The sequence below is a fragment of the Pongo pygmaeus genome, chromosome 13, assembly GCF_028885625.2.
Source record: "Pongo pygmaeus isolate AG05252 chromosome 13, NHGRI_mPonPyg2-v2.0_pri, whole genome shotgun sequence".
Classification (NCBI taxonomy): Eukaryota; Metazoa; Chordata; class Mammalia; order Primates; family Hominidae; genus Pongo; species Pongo pygmaeus.
The window spans coordinates 115992849-116015480 of NC_072386.2; the positions used below are offsets into that span (position 1 = coordinate 115992849).

The window sequence follows — 22632 nt, forward strand, 5'->3', positions numbered from 1 at the left end:
TTAATTCAGTTCCTAAGGGTAACCAGTTTTTCTTTTTCTTCTTTTAAAATTTTTATTTATTTTTAAATAGAGACAGGATTTCGCTTTGTTGCCCAGGCTGGTCTTGAACTAATGAGCTCAAGCGATCCTCCTGCCTTCTTCTTCTTTTTTTTTTTTAATGTGAAGTTTATTCAGGTGCTATGTACATACACTAAAATTCACTCTTTTTTGGATACTGTTTTATGAGTTCTGAAAGATATATAGTCTTGTAACCCTCATCTTCATTTTGTTTTTAAATCATGGAAAATTTATTGATATGTTTGTTTATTTTTCTTCAACTTTTATTTTAGGTTCAGGGGGTACATGTGCCGATTTGTTACATGGGAAATTGTTAGAGCAAATTGTATGTTGCTGGGGTTTGGTGTACAAATGATTTTGCCACCCAGGTAGTGAGCATAGTAACAAATAGGTTTTTTTTTTTTTTTTAATTTGAGATGGAGTCTCACTCTGTCGCCCAGGCTGGAGTTGCAGTGGTGTGATCTCAGCTCACTGCAACCTCTGCCTCCCTGGTTTAAGTGATTCTCCTGCCTCAGCCTCCTGAGTAGCTGGGACTGCAGGTGCCCACCACCACACTCAGATAATTTTTGTATTTTTAGTAGAGATGGGGTTTCACCATATTGGCCAGGCTGGTCTCGAACTCCTGACCTCAAGTGATCCATCCGCCTCGGCCTCCCAAAGTACTGAAATTAGAGTCGTGAGCCATTGCTCCCAGCCTAAATCATGGAACATTTTAAACAAATACAAGAGATGGTGGTATCATGAACCCAGTGTACCCATCACTCACCTTCAGGAGTTAGACCCTCATGGCCAGCTTTGTTTCATCTGTTCTCCTACCCACTACCCTCTTCTCTCCCCTCATTATGTTTAGGCAAGTTCCAGACGTTATTTTATTTGTAATTATTTTATGATGTATCTTTAAAAGGTAACTTTTATTAGTAACTTTTTTTCCAATTTTTTTTCATGCCCTGAAGTAGAATTATTCTTTTATTAGGTTTAATCCAAAGTAGTGAAGCCTTTTGAACTTGAGTGTTTTTAACACAGACGTATAATAATGTTTAATACTTTTGATTTGTATTTTTAAATAGTGTAAATAGATTTCTTAATTGGTTTTGCATTACTTTTTTCCAGATGCCAAAGTAGTATTGTTCTTGACAGTTAGCTGTCTTTGCACAATAAGCTGTATTTGCAGTTGAGTGAGTGCTATGAAGATGTGTATTTTCCTATTAATATATTTTATTGCCCTGAATAGTGACTAATATGCTGGAAGAAAAAATATTCGGCCAGCATAACATTCTGTGGTGAAGCTCTCAGTGTTTTTAATCCTTGTAGGGCTATACATTTTAGAACGATATTAAGGACCCCTGTAAAAATTTGCTGAAAAATCAAAGCTAAAGCTGTTGAAATTACTTGACTTAATGATGTGTGTTTTCTCTATGGAGAGTCAAAGGTGAACTGGAGGAAACTGGTGAAAAGGGTATTGTGCCATTGTGACCAAAGTAGGAACTTTGTATTTTTAGTGGTATGCTTGATTGAAGTTATCTTACCTTGGCCTCTTTCTTGTAGGTAGAGAGGAGTTTGGTGTTTTTTTTTGTTTTTTTTGTTTTTTTTTGAGACAAAGTCCCAAAATGACATGGCCATTTTTATTTTTGAGACAGGGTCTCACTCACATTGACCAGGTTGGAGGGCAATGGCATGACCTCGGCTCACTGCAATCTCTGCACCCCCTGCAACCTCTGCCTCCCGGGTTCTTGTGCCTCAGCTTCCCAAGTAGCTGAGACTACCGGTGCACACCACCACACCTGGCTAATTTTTGTATTTTTAGTAGAGACGGGGTTTCACCATGTTCAGGCTGGTCTTTAACTCCTGGCCTCAAGAGATCTGCCTGCCTCAGCCTCCCAAAGTGCTGGGATTACAGGTGTGAGCCACCGCGCCCAGCCAAGAGATTTTGTTAGCTTACGTTTGGCTTTTCTCCACTATCACTGCACTTTCCACCAGGATCTTTGTTAACCCTTTGCTTCCCACTGGTTATACAGGTGCTGCAGCAGAGAACATGTTAGGCAGTTTGCTGTGCCTCCCAGGTTCAGGGTCAGTGCTTCTTGACCCCTGCACTGGTTCTACCATATCAGAGACAACAAGCGAAGCTTGGAGTGTAGAGGTATTGCCGAGTGACTCAGGTTAGTGTGCTATCATTGCTTGCTTTTTCATTTACACAGAAGTTTTAATTAAATGCAAGGTATCCCAACTTCTGTATTATGTATATTTTGTCAAATACACTTTTTTTTTTTTTAATGGAGCTCTTTCACCCAGGCTGGAGTGCAGTGGCGCGATCCCAACTTACTGTAACCTCTGCCTCCTGGGTTCAAGCAATCTTCTCGCCTCAGCCTCCTGAGTAGCTGGGATTACAGACATGCCCCACCATGCCGGGTAATTTTTGTATTTTTAGAGAGATGGGGTTTCACCATGTTGGCCAGGCTGGTCTTGAACTCCTGACCTCAGGTGATCTGCCCACCTCGGCCTCCTGAAGTGCTGGAATTATAGGCATGAGCCATCGCGCCCAGCCAGTTATACATTTGACAAAGATGAAGTGATCACATTGCTAAGAATGTCAAATGGAAAATTAGTTTAGGGCATTTTCTGTCCAAGGGAAAATGCTCTGTTAGATAGCATAGACTGTGATGGCAGGTACTTTCAGACTCTGTAGAGTTATTTTGAAAGCAATTTTCTGTAATTATCAGAGTCCGTGTGAGTCACTGAATTTAGTATCTCCCACAAACTCATGACAGGATAGGAGTAGCAACACAGTTCAAACTGAGTGCTTGCTTGGTAAACACATTTAGATTTATCACAGGGGAGAACTTGACTCTCTAAAACATGTTTAATGTGTTTTTGAAATACGTTGAAATTGAAATTCTGTAATCCTGAGGATTTTTTTTTGTGCAGGTTATTATAAATGTATATAAAGTGTTTTGTACTTTGTCTTTTCATATGCATTGCATTTTTTTCTGATTATGAAGACACATCTTTGCCATCAACTAAATGTCAACTACCAGAATGTAAATATAAGTAACTATGTATCTGCATTACATTCTGTTGATTTACTTGGTTCAAGAATTATTAAGTGATCCTAATATGTGTTTTATAATTTTTTTTTTTTTGAGTTGGAGTCTCACTCTGTCACCCAGGCTGGAGTGCAGTGGTGTGATCACGGCTCAGTGCAACCTCCGCCTCCTGGGTTCAAGTGATTCTTGTGCCTCAGCCTCCCAAGTAGCTGGGATTACAGGCACCTGCCACCACGCCCAGCTAGTTTTTGTATTTTTAGTGGAGATGGGATTTCACCATGTTGGCCATGCTGGTCTCGAACTCCTGACCTCAGGTGATCTGCCGGCCTCGACCTCCCAAAGTGCTGGGATTACAGGTGTGAGCTACCACAGCTGGCCTGTTTTATAATGTTAAAACATTCAGATATGCTAGCCTTGTTTGAAGACCAGTTGGGGACAATAGGATTAGCTCACCAGCTGTTGAGTATTCATAGGAGTTACTTTTTAGGAAGTGGTTGATTTAATACCAGGCTATTCCATACTCCCTTGTCCAGTTCGCATGTTTATCAGTAGCATACTCTGTGACATTAGTGATCTAGAACCACGTTTTCATCTGTGCACAGTGAACTGGCTTATATTGGGATGAAAATCACAACTTTGACTTCTTTAACACTTAATCTAACTAGCATTAACTAGCCCAGACTTAACACATGTATTTGCACTGATTTCATTCATGCCCTGGTAGCTTTGTTTATCTGGGTCTCAAAAGCTGAAATTGTGGTGTGCTAACAGAATCACAAATGTAACATACCTCTTATCTTCTATTTAGAAGCCCCAGACCTAAAGCAGGAGGAACGTCTACAAGAACTGGAGAGCTGTTCTGGACTGGGTAGCACATCTGATGATACGGATGTCAGGGAGGTCAGTTCCCGCCCCAGCACACCAGGCCTCAGTGTTGTGTCCGGTATGTCTGTCTTGTTTTAAGGAGTAGGGATTTGAAGGTGTTCACCCCCTACCCCCTCCCATTTATAAAGTTGATACAAAGAGATATGTTATATTTAAGAGCTGAGTAATTTCCAGGAAACAAACTTATTTCCATTGCACCTGAAATCTTTGAGAACTTAATGTGTGGCTTTATGGAGCCTGTTGAAGTAATTGGCAAACAGTCTCTCTACAACTGTTTCTGTTCTTAGTAGCCTGTCCTACTTTAGAATTGTATGATTCTGATTATGTTGTGTAAAGCAAGGTAAGTATATTTAAGCAGTAGTACCGTAAAGGATATAATACTAAACTCACATGTATAGAACTGGGACACAAAATTCGAGAATGTTTCAATTTCTCCAAATTTCATATACTTTTTGTGTGGTTATTTTGTTCTTCTTCCTGTTTATTTTTTACTGTTGTTTTTTAAAGGCATAAGTGCAACCTCTGAGGATATTCCCAATAAGATTGAAGACCTGAGATCTGAGTGCAGCTCTGATTTTGGGGGTAAAGATTCTGTCACTAGTCCAGACATGGATGAAATAACTCACGGTAAGAGGGGGAAATGAGGATGACTTAAAAAATGACCACATCTGTGGTTGAAACTGGCACTGTGACACATTGCTGGTGACAGCATCTATTGGTATAGCACTTTGGGACATACTTTGTCGATATCTATTTAAGGCCTTAAATGTTCACATTCTAAATTTAGTCAGGTTAGTTCCACTTCTAGGTGTCAGTCATAATGAAAAAATTCCATGTATAGAGAAAGTCCTTAGCACAAAGATGTTCTTTATAATGTTTTGTATTGGCAGAAAATTAGAAATAACTTAAAAATTGAAAAGTGGAATGGCTAAATAATTTTGATGTAACCGCTTATTGGAATTTATGTAGCTATTTTAAAATGCATTAAGGAATATGAAATGACTTAGAGAAAAAACTAGAACATACTACATGGAATTTATTTTGTGGAATTTTACACACAAAATAATTAAACTTCTGTTTTGTTTTTTTTTTGAGACGGAGTCTTGTGCTGTCACCCAGGCTGGAGTGCAGTGGCATGGTCTTGGCTCACTGCACCTCCGCCTCTTGGGTCTCCTGGGTTCAAGCCATTCTCCTGCCTCAGCCTCCCCAGTAGCTTGGATTACAGGCACCCACCACCATGCCCAGCTAATTTTTGTATTTTTAGTAGAGATGGGGGGTTTCACCACATTGGCCAGGCTGGTCTCAAACTCCTGACCTCGTGATCCACCCGCCTCGGCCTCCCAAAGTGCTGGGAGTACAGGCGTGAGCCACCACACCTCGCCAGTAAAACATTTTAAAAAAACCTGTTCACGAAGTAAGTACTGGAAATACCAAAATGCTAGCAGTGGTTTTATATATTGGGTGGTAGGTTGTGAGGTACCTTTCCTCTCTCTTTTTTTTTTTTTTTTTTTTGAGACAGAGTTTTGCTCTTGTTGCCCAGGCTGGAGTGCAATGGCGCAATCTTGGCTCACCGCAACCTCTGTCTCCCAGGTTCAAATGATTCTCCTGCCTCAGCCTCCCAAGTAGCTGGGATTACAGGCATGCGCCACCACACCCGGCTAATTTTGTATTTTTAGTAGAGACAGGGTTTCTCCATGTTGGTCAGGCTGGTCTGGAACCCCCAATCTCAGGTGATCTGCCCGCCTCGGCCTCCCAAAGTGCTGGGATTACAGGCATGAGCCACCGCGCTCTGCGAGGTACTTTTTCTATTTTTACAATTTTTTTTGTTCGAAACCAGGGTTTTTTAACCTTAACGCTATTGACATTTTGGGCTGGGAAGTTCTTTGTTGTGGGGGCCTGTCCTGTGCATTTTAGGAGGTTTAAGCATCTCTGGCCCCTACCAGTAGCATATGCCCTTTACCCCCTGGGGTTGCGACAACCAAAAATGTCTCTAGACATTGCCAAATGATTTCTTGGGGGGCAAAATAGCCACCAATCAAGAACCACTGTTCTAAACCAGCAGTCTCAAAGCATGGTCTCCATGGACCACTGAGGTCCTAAGACCCTTTGAGGGAGGAGGGTAGATGAAGTCACAACTGTTTTCATAAAAATCAAAGTTATTGTCCATTTTCACTGTGTCGACATTTGTACTTATGGTGCATAGGGAAAGTGGATAAAATTTGCTGGGGCCCTAGCAGGATGCAAGGGCACCACACTGTATTCTTTACTCACAGTTTAAAAAAAAAAAAAAAAAAAAAGTTTTACTTAGGAATGTCTTTGATGAAGGAATAAAAGTTACTTAATCACATCTCAACCCTTGAGTATACACCTTTTTAATATTCTGTGTGAAGAAATAGGAAGCACTCATATTGCATTTTCACCGCATTCTGAGATATGATGTGATGTCTCAAGAAGCACTTATGTGATTATTTGAGTTGTTAGCTGAACTAGCTAATGTTTCCCCTTATTTTTATTTTGTTTTTCATGAAATATTATTTTTACTTGAAAGAATGACAGATAAACTGTATTTCTTATGAATATGCAGTTGGGTATTTGGCAGACATCTCAAAAATTAACAAAGTGTGGCCAGGCGCGTTGGCTCACACCTGTAATCCCAGCACTTTGGGAGGCTGAGGCTGGAGGATTCCTTGAGCCCAGGAGTTTGACACCATCCTGGGCAACATGGTGAGACCTCGTCTCTACAAAAATAAAAAAATAAAAATATTAGCCAGGTGTGGTGGCGCATGCCTGTGGTCCCATCTTTAAAAAAAAAAAAAAAAATTAACAAAATGATCCTGTTACTTAGACAAGCAACTAATAGAGTAGAGTTTGTTGCCAGTGATGAGATTCAAACTTTCGGACAAAAATTAGAATTTTGGAAACGTGTGTCTACCTGCATGAGTTTGACAGCTTTCTGTTGTTTAAAGACTTTTCTGGTGAGATTGGTGGTGATATGAAAAATGTGAATTTAACAGAGGACAAAAAGTTCATTGATTTGGTTTGAAATTCTACCTTGTAGCTATCTTTTAAAAAACTATACTTCTCAAGATGTGGTAGAGTATCAAAGAATAATATCCACAATTTTCTGAAAAGGCTGCTAACATATTGTTCCTTTTCCAACTACATGTCCGTGTGAGGCCAGATTTTCTTTATATACTTCAGCCAAAACAACATTTTCAACACATTGAAGCAGAAGCAGACATGAGAATCCAGCTGTCTTCTAGTAAGCTGTACATTAAAGATACTTGCAAAAAATGTGTCATTCTCTTCATTTTTTATTTTGGAAAATAATAGTTATTATTATTATTATTTTTTTAAATGCTTATTTTTGTTACCATTAAAATTTTTTCTTTTTTTAAAAAAATGGGGCTGGGCATGGTGGCTCACGCCTGTAATCCCAGCACTTTGGGAGGCCGAGTCAGGTGGATTACGAGGTCAGGAGATCGAGACTATCCTGGCCAACATGGTGAAACCCCATGTCTACTAAAAATACAGAAAATTAGCTGGGTATGGTGGCGTGTGCCTGTAATGCCAGCTACTCGGGAGGCTGAGGCAGGAGAATTGCTTGAACCCAGGAGGTGGAGGTTGCAGTGAGCTGAGATCACACCACTGCACTCCACTCTGTCTCAAAAAAAACAAAAAAAATGGACCAGAGTAGGTCCAAACCAGAGTAGGTTCAGAGAGACTCTCTTGTATTACCATTTAATGGGCATATTTAAATGAATTAATACATATTTAAACTTCAGTTTTAATTTCTAATATAGAATATCGATAGATATAACCACCATAAACAAAAGCTATTAGGGTCAGTAATTTTTTAAGTTGTAAAGATATCTTGGCCAGGCATGGTAGCTCATGCCTGTAATCCCAGCACTTTGAGAGGCAGAGGTGGGAGGAGTGCTTGAGCCTAGGAATTCAAGACCAGCCTGGGCAACATGGTGAGACCCTGTCTCTACAAAAAATAACATAAAAATTAGCTGGGTATGGTGTACTCACAGCTATTTGGGAGGCTAAGGCAGGAGGATCACTCGAGCCCAAGAGGTTGAGGCTGCAGTGAGCTGTGTTTGCACCACTGCACTCCAGCCAGGGTGACAGAGCGAGACCCTGTCTCCAAAAAAAAAAAAAGGCCTGAGACCAAAATTTGAGAGCTGCTGTTTTAGTCTATCTTTTATAATTATCTAACTATAGAACAAAAGTAAAAATCAAAAGGCATAATAATACTCTCATTCATTATCAAAAGATATAGCTTCAGACCAAAAAAAAAGCAAAAAATAGCTTCAGACTAAAAACATTTGGATTAATAATTTTTTTATGTTTGAAATTTCCATCCTCTGCATACTTATCTATTTTAGAGTTATTTGCTGAGAGCAGTGTTAGAACTTCAAGATTTACAGCCTTTTATTTGTACCCTGTTTGTACAGAGTGTTGCCCCTATGTTTATGATTTATTTATTTATTTTTTAATTTTTAGTTCTTGTAAATTTTTGTAGAGACCAGGTCTCACCATCTTGCCCAGACTGGTCTTGAACTCCTGGGCTCAAGCGGTCCTCCCTCCGTGGCCTCCCAAAGCACATGGATTAAAGGCATGAGCCCCTACACCTGGCCTGCCCCCTATATTTTCAGGTGAGGGGAAGGTGAGGCTCAGGGAAGCTGTGACATTCTGAAAACATTGATGGTTTAGGTCTTCCGGCTTTGTTCTCTTTGCATGAACTATACTAGCATTTGGCCATTAGAAGTAACAGGCATGTAGATGCCAGACCACTTAAATGTAAAGAAAATCTGTGTATGAAGATACTCATAAAAACAGAAAATGAATTGGAAGTAATCGTAATTTGATTTTTTTTTTCTGATATGCCTCTCAAGTTCTAATGGATCAAAAAAGGAACCGTCAAAGAATACTTAAAACCCTTTAAACTGTGTTGAGACTGTCTGTCCTGAGTTCTGGCTTGGTCTCACAGTTTCCCTCCTGTTTTAGGTGCCCACCAGTTGACCTCTCCTCCTTCTCAATCAGAGTCTCTGCTGGCCATGTTTGATCCACTGTCTTCACATGAAGGTAAACCAGTGAAATGAACTTTTTCACTTAAGTCATAGACAGGAGGAGGAAACCAAATCCCCTTGTTAATGCCTTTGTTAGATATGTTGTGTCTCAGTTAACAAAACTTTTTTTTTCCCCTGTGTTGCAGGGGCTTCCGCTGTGGTAAGGCCAAAGGTTCACTATGCTAGGCCATCGCATCCACCACCAGATCCCCCAATCCTGGAAGGAGCTGTGGGAGGAAATGAGGCCAGGTTGCCAAACTTTGGTTCCCACGTTTTAACTCCAGCTGAAATGGAGGCATTCAAGCAAAGGCATTCTTACCCTGAGAGACTAGTTCGAAGCAGGAGCTCTGATATAGTATCTTCTGTCCGGAGACCCATGAGTGACCCCAGCTGGAACCGGCGTCCAGGAAATGAAGAGCGAGAACTCCCTCCAGCTGCAGCCATTGGTGCTACTTCTTTGGTGGCTGCACCTCATTCATCATCTTCATCCCCGAGTAAGGACTCCTCAAGAGGAGAGGTATGGGACATAGGCCGTGAAAAAGAATTATGTTCTGCCTGCCTAGTTCTCTTGATACCTGAAATTAACAAGGAATATATAAATCTAGGATTACAGATAGAGAGTAGTCATGATTAAAGATGATTTGTGAATCTGTGTGCCCACAGCCATAACCACAGGAAACCTGTACAACTTTGGTTTTGTAGTGATACTATCTTGCATTTTTATGACACTTTTAGCTTCTCCAAGCAATTTTGTATCTGATTTTATTTAAACCTTACAATATCCCTCTGAGATGTTAGATGAGTTGTTTTTTGTTTTTTTTGAGATGGAGTCACACTCTGTCGCCCAGGCTGGAGTACAGTGGCGCAATCTTGGCTTACTGCCACCTCTGCCTCCCGGGTTCAAGTGATTCCTCTGCCTCAGCCTCCTGAGTAGGTGGGACTACAGGCATGCGCCACCACGCCCGGCTAATTTTTTGCATTTTAGTAGAGACGGGGTTTCACCATGTTGGCCAGGATGGTTTTGATCTCCTGACCTCGTGATCCGCCTGCCTTGGCCTCCCAGAGTTGCTGGGATTACAGGCATGAGCCACCGCACCTGGCCCCATGAGTATTTTTTATTTTAAACAATTATAAAGTTACAAACAAGTTGGAAGTACAATAAAAGAACACTTCTCCCCATTTGCGAGCAAGTTGCCAACCTGATGCTCCAGTACCCCTAAACACTTCAGTGTAAGTTTCCTACAAACAAGCAGATTCTCCTACACCTCATGGTAAAACCATCAGCTTCAGCAGATGAACATTGATACATTACTACCAGTTACTTATCACACCCCATTCATGTGTCCCAGTTGTCCCTGTAACATTTTTTATAGTAAAAAGATTCTATTCAGAATCACAGACTGCTTTTAGTTGTCATGCCTTTTTAGTCTCCTTCAGTCTAGAACAGTTCCTCAGTTTTTTCTTGACTCATATGACCTGGACACTCTTGAAATTTACAGGCCATTTGTTTTCTCGAATGTTCCTCAGGTTAGGTTTGTTTGATGTTTTCTTGTGATTAGACTGAGGTTATTCATCTTTGGCAGGAGTATCACTGAAATGACACTTTTTTTCATTGCACTTTGTCAGGTAGCACAGTTTTAATTTGTCCCATTTCTACAGTGTTCATTTGGATAATTTGAGGAAATGTTGTCTTCCAGGCTTTGCCACTGTAAAGTTACTCTTTTCCCTTTATAATTAATAAGTATTGGGGGGAGAGGGTACTTTAAAAATATGTAACTATCCTGTTCTCCAAATTTTTAACTTACCTACTTATTATATCTGTGGTCTCATGGTTTTCTTTTAAAAAAATTTGTGTGTGTGTGTATATATATATATATATTTTTGTTGTTGTTGTTTGTTTGTTTGTTTTAGATAAGGTCTTGTTTTATCACCCATGCTGGAGTGCAGTAGTGCCAACACTGCTCATTGCAGCCTTAAACTCCCAGGCTCAGGCAATCCTCCCGCTTCGGCCTCCCAAGTAGCTGGGAGTATAGGCATGTACCACATGCCTGGCTAATTTTTTTGTTTGTTTGTTTTTGTAGAGATGAGGACTCACTATGTTGCCCAGGTGCTTATCTTGAACTCTTGGGCTCAAACAGTCCTTCCACCCCAGCCTCCCAAGTGTTGGGATTACAGGCGTGAGCCACCCACAGTGCCTGGCCCGGTTTTCTGTCTTGGTTAGGGTTTGTCACTATTACTTATTTTGAAGCCCAGTTGTCCCTAATTGGGCCAGTGAGAGCCCCTTCAGGCTGGCTCCTGAGTTCTTTTGGTGCACTGCTATTATTCTTTGAGCATATCTTTACTTTCTGGCAAAAGATGTTACAGGCGGATACTGTACTTTGTCCTAGTTAGCTCTTTCTCCAAGTACCCTTATTTCTTTTAATGAAAAATGCTCTTTTGGAAATTGAGATCTGGATACAGTGTTTATTTGCTGTAGGAGTGTTGCTGCTCCCAGAACTACTCAGTGAATAGAGCTAGGAAGTGTGTGTGTTACACATTTACCTGTGTATTTCATTTATCTACCTTTCTCCATAAATAAGACCATGAACTTACACTGACACATTCAATTCTAGTCCAAACACAACAGTTTGTTTCATCTTTCTTCCTTTCCAAATTTGTAACTCATTTCTCCAACAGTGAGAAATCTACTTTCACTATTCTTCATGTGCATATTTATTCCATCAGTTCTCCTGTATGTATTCAATTTCTCATCCCCACTGTTAAATTAACTCTTCCCTGGCACAGATGCCCTCATCTCTCTGCTAGGGTTCTGATAATTCTTTATCCCAGGTATGTAGATGAAAATGGAAATTAAGTGATTTGTCCATGGTCACATCATAGGCTATTAAAGGAATTACAGTCCCTGTCCTTTGGCATGTTTTTTGTTTGTTTGTTTTTGAGATGGAATCTCACTCTGTTGCCCAGGGTGGAGTGCAGTGTTGTGATCTCGGGTCACCGCAACCTCCGCCTCCCAGGTTCAAGTGATTCTCTTGCCTCAGCCTCCCAAGTTGCTGGGATTATAGGCGAGCACCACCACGCCCGGCTAATTTTTGTATTTTTAGTGGAGACGGGGTTTCACCATGTTGGCCAGGCTGTTCTTGAGCTCCTGACTTAAGGTGATCCACCCACCTCGGCCTTCCAAAGTGCTGGGATTACAGACGTGAGCCACTGCGCCCAGCTCCTTTGGCATGTTTTAATGATAATATAATTGGTGATCAAAACATGAACTTTGAAGTTGCTTAGGTCTAGGTTTGAGTCCTCAGCTGTGCCACATATAGGCTGTGTAACTTTGAGGAAGAGGGGGAGGTAACCTTTTTTTAGTCTCATATTTTTTACCAATAAAAAAGGCCGAATATAGGACCTATCTCTGAGGTTACTGTAAAGATTAAATGAGATGATACATATCCTTACTATGCTCAGCGTTTGGCACATAGTACACACTTGGTTTTATTATTATTAATACTACTGCTACCATCTCTACTGCCTTTCTGGAGTTTATTTGTACTGCATTTACTTTTTTCATAAGTATTTATTGAGTGCCTAGTCTATACTAGGCTCTGTATTAAGGCTTCAGTTTATTAACAGTAATGAGATAGTGCCTACCCTCAAGCAGATGACAGTGGTGCTGAAAAGGTAAACTACCGTGCTCCAGAAGTCACCTACGTGGCAATAAGAGTTGTGCCTTAAGGCAAACAAGACTGACTTTCTTATTTCACAAACTTACTTAAATCCTTTTTAGCCTGAGCAACATAGTAAGACCCTGTCTCTACAAAATAAAAATAAAAAATTAGCTGGGCATGGTGGTGTGTACACCTGTGGTCCTAGCTACTTGGGAGGCTGATATGGGGAGGATTGCTTGAGCCAGGGAAGTCGAGGCTGCAGTGAGATGTGATTGTGCTACTGCACTCCAGCCTGGCAACAGAATGAGATCCTATCTCAAAACAAAACAAAAACAAACAAAAAGAAATCCTTTTCTTAGTAATTTATCCTGCTATCCAACTCCAAATAAAGCCTCCAACTTTTTCTACAGACTGAAGAACGCAAAGATAGCGATGATGAGAAATCAGACAGGAACAGACCTTGGTGGAGAAAACGTTTTGTTTCAGCCATGCCTAAAGGTAATTTTATAAAATATTAGAATGCTGTATTAGCAATAAGAAGCGAAGCCCCAGAATCTCTTTCAGAGAGCCAATATCTCAACTCCTCTGTAAGACTTGCTGGGCTTAAGTTTCTAGCTACTTTGAGGGTGTAGAAAGTGGTTCCACTCAGATGAATGCTAAGGCAGAGCTTTAGAAATGTTCTTGTTCTTTGCAGGAAGTGATAGTGGTTTCATAAATGGAAGTCATGCCTGTCACTATTGTTTAAATATCCTATACCGTTGAAGTTAAACATATAGAGGACTTCTGACATATATATTGCTGTTAATTATTGCAGGAAAATGGGACGTTATTGGTAATTAAACATTGAAAACTCATCCTTTACATTCCTGGAATAAGTTGAAGCTTTTTATGTCTATGTTCATTGAGAATGTTTATACTGTAAATATCAGTGAGTGTTTATTTTGGAAGGTAGCTGTATAAAATTGTTTACTTTTTTGGTGAACAGCCTGGCATCATTTGAGTTGGCAAAAACATCTCTTCCTGAAAGAAGAGATCATCCAGGAGTAAAGCTAGAAACTTCTTCCAAAGGCCTCTTCTCAGCACGGTGGCACTCAGGAACTCTGGGGAGAGCTGCTTTCACGCCATACTCAAGCGCTTGATGAGGAGGAGAGAATGAAGCTAGGAGTTTTGAATGTGTTGTTTTTGAGCAGAGGTTAAGAGTCAGTGGTTTTGATTTTAGTCCCAATGGATTCCTGTTAAATTATTCTTCCTATGACAGATGACTCCAAAGCAGGTTCTGAAAGCTCCTTTAAAAACCTTCATTACTATTTTAAGGACAGTTATCAGTCAACACTTGGAATTTCTTAGCTTTTAAACTTTTCAGCCTCCTTTCACTTAGAAATGTTGGCACACCAGTTAACTTCCGAGTAGTGCAGTATGTTATATGTCACACTACTGACTTTATTTAATTTCCAGCTCCTATACCATTTAGAAAGAAAGAAAAACAAGAAAAAGACAAAGATGATCTGGGGCCTGACAGATTCTCAACACTCACAGGTTTGTAGACCCATGGACTTCCTGGCTCCTTCATTCCCAGAGCACATATTTCATAACACTTTTTCTTGGGTGCCATAAGCGTTGCCTTTTTAGAAGAGTGTGTCTGTGTGTACAGTGGGGAGTATGTTCTTCATAGCTCTGTGGTTTCCAGTTGGTGGCCACAGTAAACCTGTGTGCTCTTCCTGCAGACTGCCACCACCATCATCATCCTCATTATCATAACTCCGTTTATGATGAGGCCCCTGATCCTGAGCCTCTAGGCATACCCTACAACTCGACATCTAGTGGGATGATGACACACAGTGCCTTTTAGGAAAGTGTGGTGACAGTTTTGGTGCTGTGCATGCTGTATCTTTGGACCATTGATTGAATAGATTTCTCTAACATTGATCGTAGAATTCTACAGTTATTTTCGTCTACAGTTTGTTCTTGATTATTCAGGATCACAGTGAAATTCTGTTTTACCTAATCGTTTCCTTTTTTGTGATAAAGTGTTTGTTCAAACAGTATCATAAATGCCAACCATTATAATGAAAGTTTTAAAAACTTTACTAATTTTTTACAGCTTGAACCATTTTAACATTGCCATCTGACCCAAGGAAAATACAGCTGGGGGTTGGGTTTTTATCTGATTAAGCGTTTGTATTTCTGCAGCTGCTTTTTGGCACATTATGAATGAGCACCCTAAAAGGAGAGTTTGAGAGTAGTGTTAATGACCCAGCCTTGGGTTTGATAGCTGTGTATTGTTTCCAGTGGCTATAGAGCATCTTGAGCAAGTTTGTTCAACCCACGGACCGCAGACCACAGGCAGCCCAAGACAGCAGGACAGCTTTGAATGCAGCCCAACACAAATTCGTAAACTTCCTTAAAACAGTATGAGATTTATGCAGGAACCACCCCCCCCCCCCTTTTTTTTTTTTTAAAGCTGATCAGCTATCATTAGTGTTAGTGTATTTTATGTGTGGCCCAAGACAATCCTTCTTCTTCCAATGTGGCCCAGGGAAGCTGAAAGATTGAACACCCCTGTCTAGAGGGAAGTTCATTTCTCACCTCTTTTTTTTGATTTTGAATTGTTTTCCTACTAAGTTAAAGTGAAAATTTTTTTTCATTAAACAATTTTATTTAAAAATGGGATAGATAATAGGATAAGCACATCCTCATCAAAGAGTTCAGCATTACAGGTAGAATCCCATTTTAATGCCTATTATTCTAATGGTTAGTTCCATATATTTATATGTATTTCCATATCCTAGCATATAAGTCCTTGCTTTATTTGAAATGGTGATTTCCCCAGAATAAAGGGTTTTGAACAGCAGGAGATGTGCTTACAGGTCACAGTTCCCTGCTGAGAGCAGCTAAGCCTGTCCTATTCAATCAGTAAATACTTGTTGACCATGTGACTCATGCCAGGCACTGTACTAAGTGTTGTGGATATTAAGTCAAATCACATATGACTCTTCAAGACCTTCCAGTCTGATTGGGAAGAGCTGGAAAGACATTGTCCTTTTGGCAAAGTATTTCTGTATGCTTACGACATGTTCCTAATGTTAGAAGAACACCAGAGTTTACAAAGTGAATTACTCTTAATGACATCTCATGTTTTTAAAATATTGAATCAACAATTTTGAAGAAGTTATAAATTATTATTATGATTTGTTTGTTTGAAGGAGTTATATTTTACTTATCCTCTTTAGGCAATATGTTTTTCTTGGTTCTTGATACTGGAACTAGAAGCTAAGTAGAGTAGAATAAGTCTTTTTCATAAAGTAATTTATTTTCTTTGGCTGTGATTCAAGCAGGTTAGCTTCCTTACTGGTTCAGAAATTTCTACCCAGTCCTTATAAATGACTCATTGAAAGTTTTCATTAAACCAATTTAAAAATGTTATAGGAGGAAATTTCCTAGCAGTCTGTTCATAATTCTGTGACCCTAACTACTGTTCTTTTCCTGTTATCGCCTATAATCTTTTTCCATATTTGTACATGGCTTTTTCTTGACTGAATTAGATTATGCATGTGACTTTGTATTCTTCTTTTACCAAGTTATTTTATAAAACCTCCCCCAATTTCTAGACATAGTTGGGTTTTATATCATTTTTATTAGCTATAAAATAATCTGTCATGGTTTTACTGCAGTGTAAAAGTTCTCTTACTAATGGCTATTTAAATTGTTCCCAATTTTTTATTATGAAAATATTACAGATTTATATATATTGCATTTTTTGTTTAATTATTCTCTGGGGGTAAAATTTTTGAGAACAGTGTTAATAGAAATAAAGACTATAAGCAACATTGTGGCTTTCACTGTGTTTGGCCATAATGTATAGTCCCTTTTTCAGACCTCTCAACAGCACTGAAAAGTAATAACCAACTGAGTGAGCTGGGGCATGCCTATTATCCCAGCTCTTTTTGGGAGGCCAAAGTGAGAGGATTGCTGGAGGCCAGGAGTTTGAGGTTACATTAAGCTGTGTGCCACTGCACTCCAGCCTGGGTGACAGAGCAAGACCTTGTTTCTATTAAAAAAAAAAAAAAAGGCAGTAGCCAAAACGTACTTCCCCTTCAAAACAAGATTCTGTAATGATAAATGCTTTATCAGTTTACATTTGGAGACATATCAGATTTTATTAAGAATCTCTTATGAATTCAAATACTGTTATAGCAAAAATACTAAATTACTTTGGAAATCCTGTCTATATACAATTGTCCTTCAGCATACTCAGGGAATTGGTTCCGGGACTCTTGCCCCCTACCTCATACCCTAATCCGTGTGTACTGGAGTCCTGCAGTTGGCCCTGTGGAAACTGTGTATGTGAAAAGTTGGCCTTCCCTATATGCTTGTTTCACAGCTCTCTGTGAAATACAGTATTTTCTTTTTCTTTTCTCTCTCTCTTTTTTTTTTTTTTTTTTTTGAGACAGTCTTGCCCTGCTGCCCAGGATGGAGTGCAGTGTCGCGATCTCAGCTCACTGCAATCTCTGTCTCCTGGGTTCAAGCGATTCTTCTGTTTCAGCCTCCCGAGTAGCTGGGATTATAGGCATGCGCCACCATGTCCAGCTAATTTTTGTATTTTTAGTAGAGTTGGGGTTTCGCCATGTTGGCCAGGCTGGTCTCGAACTCCTGACCGTGGGTGATCTGCCCGCATCGGCCTCCAAAGTGCTAGGATTACAGGCGTGAGCCACCGTGCCCAGCCTAATACAGTATCTTCAATCTGCATTTGATTGCAAAAAACTGTGTATAAATGGACCTGTGCAGTTCAAACCCATGTTGTTCAAGGGTCAACTGCAGTTTACTACAATTTCACGGAGACATGAAAACCATGTGTTTGTTTCATGAAAACAAAAGAAGAGCCTATGAGCATGCTACTTAAGCTGTCTATGTCTTGATTTTGTTTTCTGTAAAATGAGGATGATAACAACATTTCTCTGTAAGGTTGTTTGATCAGTAATTGAGATAATCTCTTTAAGGTGTTTAGCACAGTTCCTGGCATGTCGTAAGTGCTCAATAAATGTTAGCTGCTATTAGCTGCTGGAAACACACACGAACACACACACACAGAATACGTATATGTATATATACATGTGTGTGTGTATATATATATATATATATAAAATCTAGTGATTTTGATGTGTTTTTATAATTTTTAGAAAATGGGATTCTACCAGAATGTGAACATTTATGGTCACCTGTCTGGCCTAGGTCTAACCCAGGAGTTTGTGTTTCACTATGGAACTTTGTCCTGTAGATCTATAGCAATCCCTTGCTTTAACAACCCAGTTGACTACTATTTTAGATTCCAGGATAATATTTTTGATGTGCTGATTTTGACAGAGTAGTGGTCCTGTCAGTAAACAGTGCTGCATTTGTGATTGTGACAAGTTTTTTCTCTGTGCATCCCAGGTACAATTCCAGCACTCCCCAAGAATGTCTAGATTCTCTAGGAGTGCCTCTGACATCATTGCATGCACAAAAGTGCTCTATTCCAGCAGCAGCACTGTCATGGTGAGATCTAGTGAGATAGAATATGAATATTGTTAGTTTTCAAATGCGTGGAGAGAGATTCATAAAGGAAGAGTGGAAAAGGACATTTGTTATTATTTAAAGGGGTTTAAGTCTAAATTTGAATAGTTGTTTTTTTTTCCTCCTTCAGCATAGAGATGTCTGAATAAATGAAGTCTGCATGTAAAAATGCACTGTTGGAAGTTCTGTTAGCATGAATTGCTGATAATGGTGATTTGAGTGCAAACACTTTAGAAATCCGTCATCCATTCAGTCTGCCCTGAACTTTGACACTGTCATTCTGGTGATGATGAGAAGGTGGAGCTACTCTTCCCAATTTCCGGCTTTGGCAAGGCTCTCAGACCTAGAAATGGGATGAGTAGGCAGCTGCATGGTGCCTCTTAACATTGAGATATGTGCTCTTTTTAAGTCTTACCTCCTAATCCGCCTTTGGGATTATGCTACTGGTGTCATACTAACATCAGAGTTGGTACAAACCAAAGGGGCTAATTCTCTCACTCTCGTTTCCCTTGCAGATGATCCCAGCCCTAGACTCATTGCACAAGCTCAGGTGGCTGAGGATATTCTGGACAAATACAGGAATGCCATTAAACGGACCAGCCCCAGTGATGGAGCAATGGCAAACTATGAAAGTACAGGTGATAATCATGACAGAGATTTGAGTAGTAAACTTTTATATCATAGTGATAAAGGTAATCTGAATTTAAGTGGCCTTTAAAAGAAAGAATAGCTAAGGGAATCAGTTTACTACCTCAAAATTACAGACTGCCTAAACAAATATTTAAATTGATGTCCTTCTCTGGATTCTCCCACTAGCCCTGGGTACCCCTGAATGTTCAAATGCCTTAGAGTTGTCCTCCTTTGCATCTGGGGTGACTGGCCCACAGGAAGTTGGGAGGGGGTTCTTTTTCAATGTCTACAGCTTTGTAATTTTATCCAGTTACGCACTCTCAATATAGCTGTGGGAGCAACTTGTCCCAATAGGGACAAGTTATCCATTGTCACCTGGTACTTATTTTAAAGGATTCTGTTTTCCTCCTAATAGAATACTGAATAGCTTTCATAAAAATGAGATATAGTCCCCAAGATAAATGAAGAGAAAAAGTGTATAAAAGCATAAATAGGGGCTGAGCACGGTGGCTCACACCTGCAATCCTAGCACTTTGGGGGGCCAAGGTGGGCAGATCACTTGAGGCCAGGAGTTTGAGACCAGCCTGGCCAACGTGGCAAAACCCTGTCTCTACCAAAAATACAAAAAATTAGCTGCATGTGGTGGCAGATGCCTATAATCCTCAGATGGCTGAGGCATAAGAATCGCTTGATCCCAGGAGGCGGAGGTTGCAGTGAGCTGAGATGACGCCACTGTACTCCAGTCTGGGCAAAAGAGCAAGACCCTGTCTCAAAAAAAAAAAAAAACATAAATAGTATACTGCATAAATATGTGTTTATGCTTATATGCACATAGAGTATCTCCTGGAAGAATCTCCCAACAAACTGGTAACATGAGCTGGCTCTGAGGAAGACTCCTAGGAAGCCCCAGAGGGAGAGTGGGTGGAAAGGAGAACTTCCTGTATTTTCTTATTTTTAATAGTTTCCAAATAGCAGAAGAATTGAAAGAATAATACAATGAAAGTTCATCTACCCTCTATCTAGACTTATCAATTCTTGACATTTTGCCACATTCCCGCCATATATATAGAGTGTGTGTGTGTGTATATATATATATTTTTTGTTTTTGTTTTTGTTTTTTTGTGAGACAGTCTCACTATGTCACCCAGGCTGGAGTGCAGTGGCACAATCATGGTTTACTGCTGCAGCCTCAACCTTCCCAGGCTAAGGTGATCCTCCCATCTCAGCTTCCTGAGTAGCTGGGACCACAGGCATGGCCCAGCTAACTTTTGTATATTTTTGTAGAGACGGGGCTTCGCCGTGTTGCCCAGGCTGGTCTCTCCCTATATTTTTTCCTGAAGCATTTGAAATTATTTCCGAAGAATAAGGATATTTTCATATATGAACACAATATATTTATTATATATATATATATATATATTTTTTTTTTTTTTGTAGAGGTGCGGTCTCGCTGTGTTGCCCGGGCTGGTCTTGAAATCCTGAGCTCAAGCGATCTTCCTGCCTCATGCCTGGCCAAACTTTTTATTCTTTTTGATTGTATACATGTATGTATTGTATTATATGTTCTTTTGTGTGTGTGGTTTTTTTTGAGATGGAGTCTTACTTTGTGGCCCAGGTTGGAGTACAGTGGCGCAATCTTGGCTCACTGCAACCTCTACCTCCCAGGTTTAAGCAGCTCTCCTGCCTCGACCTCCCGAGTAGCTGGTACCACAGGTGTGTGCCACCACACGTGGCTGATTTTTGTATTTTTCATAGAAACAGGGTTTCACCATGTTTGTCAGGCTGGTCTTGAACTCCTGACCTCATGTGATCCACCCACCAAAGCCTCCCAAAGTGCTGGGATTACAGGTGTGAGGCACCGCACCCAGCCGTGTATTATATATTCTTGATTAAGACATAAAACCAACTTTGGAAACCACAGATCTGACCTTGTTGCATGTGTGATTTGGTCCCCTGACTCACTCTTGGGTGTAGCAGGAAGACCTCCAGTAGAGAGAATCAGGAGACCTGAACCCATAGTCAACCTTGGCCATTGGCCAACCAAGGAATTTAGAGCAAGCCATTTTCTGACTGGGCAGGAGTCCATGTCTATAAAATGAGGGTATAAAATGATTTTTGAAGCCTCGTTTAGTTCTCTGGTTCAGTGATTCTAAGATGTTCACTTTATTAAGTTAATGTGGACTTTCATTATTTTGCATTAGTTCATTGTTTTGCATTAGTATTGGGATAAGAAGTAAAACCACTCTCTTCTCAGCAACTAGTCTCTTGATACATAATTGTTGCTATTGATAATTCAGTTAAGTATTTGAAGTTTGTTTTTTCTTTCTTTTTTTTCCAGAGAACTCTTATTGTTAGTCCATGGTAATTTATTCTTGAGTTGCTCTGAATACCTACTAGTGCCATAATATTCCAAATGAACCTGGTTATCCATTTCTTGGGGGTGGGTTTTGTTTAGAGGTTATGGGTGATGGTGAAAGTGCACATGATTCTCCCCGTGACGAAGCACTGCAGAACATCTCGGCTGATGATCTCCCAGACTCTGCGAGCCAAGCAGCCCACCCGCAGGATTCAGCTTTCTCTTACAGGTATTTGTTTTATAGGATTTGGTACTTTCGGGTTTGGACTTTTCAGCACCATTGCAGTCACGTCAAGTCAAGTGATGTGTTGAGTCAATAAATGTATAAAGCAGGGACAGAAAAATGAAGTGCTATTTACTAAGAAGACTTAGTTTCAGTTGTAGATATTATGTATCAAAGGTGTTAATTAAAGGATTTAAAAAACTCGCTAGGTGTGGTGGCTCACGCCTGTAATCCCAGCACTTTAGGAGGCCGAGACAGGTGGATCTCTGGAGCCCAGGAGTTGGAGACCAGCTTGGGCAACATAGCAAAATCCCGTCTCTATAAAAAAGAAAAAGAAAAAAAAAAAAAAAGAAGAAAGGGTTTCTTGTCAGGTAGTGAGCTTATTTTGTGGCATCAGCGTTTCTAAAGAGATGTGCCAGGAGGCATTCCAGATCTGGGTACTGGGGGCTTCTGACTTCCGTGGTCCCTCCCACTCTGCCATAATATGCTTTTCCGATTCTTATAGCACCTGTCATAGAACTCAGTGTATGAAAAAAGGTCAGAAAGGATTTGTTGTTTGATTCTGGTGCTTTAAAGAATGGTCCTTGGCCCGAGCACACCTGGCTCCTTGGGTAATTAGAAAGCCTGTTCTTTAAAGTGGAGTGTCAGTTAAGAATCATCTTCTTTAAAATATTTGAAACATTTGAGTCCTAAGGTAACATTAATTTATATAGTAAGTATTTGTAAAATGTGACCATATCTGGATAAAGAAATTAATGTATTTACTCATTTTTCAGAGATGCGAAAAAGAAACTGAGGCTTGCTCTTTGCTCTGCGGACTCTGTTGCCTTCCCAGTGCTGACCCATTCAACAAGGAATGGTTTACCAGACCACACAGACCCAGAAGGTAAATTGCTGCAGGATCGTTTAATTTTTCCTATGTTTGTGGGTTGCACCATATGAAATTGCCAGTATTCAGCTGTTGAAGCTGTACAGCAATTCCATATGGTTCAACTTAATATGTTTATATTAGTGTCACTTAAGGGCACTTTGATTACTGATGGTTTATTAAAGTATTTTCTAATTGGGAGTGGCAATACAGCTTAGTTCTAATGATACATGACAAAGCAGAATTGACGTCCCAAATGCTGAGAGTTAGCTTAATGAAGCACATGGA

The 22632-nt window shown here is 40.1% G+C and overlaps 1 protein-coding gene across 13 annotated transcripts in view; it reads left to right on the forward strand.

Annotated features, from left to right (window-relative positions):
- The window catches only part of GAPVD1 (GTPase activating protein and VPS9 domains 1), a 111611-nt gene that overhangs the window by 74637 nt on the left and 14342 nt on the right, over positions 1-22632 (forward strand). For 4 of the 13 annotated variants that reach the window (XM_054502303.1, XM_054502306.1, XM_054502304.1 and 1 more), the window contains 11 exons: positions 2073-2213; positions 3907-4041; positions 4491-4610; positions 7165-7245; positions 8997-9074; positions 9205-9575; positions 13128-13215; positions 14173-14253; positions 18783-18905; positions 21353-21482; positions 22253-22362. In XM_054502303.1, coding sequence (XP_054358278.1) covers positions 2073-2213; positions 3907-4041; positions 4491-4610; positions 7165-7245; positions 8997-9074; positions 9205-9575; positions 13128-13215; positions 14173-14253; positions 18783-18905; positions 21353-21482; positions 22253-22362 — 1458 coding nt within the window. The remainder of the gene's footprint in view (positions 1-2072; positions 2214-3906; positions 4042-4490; positions 4611-7164; positions 7246-8996; positions 9075-9204; positions 9576-13127; positions 13216-14172; positions 14254-18782; positions 18906-21352; positions 21483-22252; positions 22363-22632) is intronic. The other 9 variants (XM_054502308.1, XM_054502311.1, XM_054502310.2 and 6 more) reach the window with 3 other exon arrangements.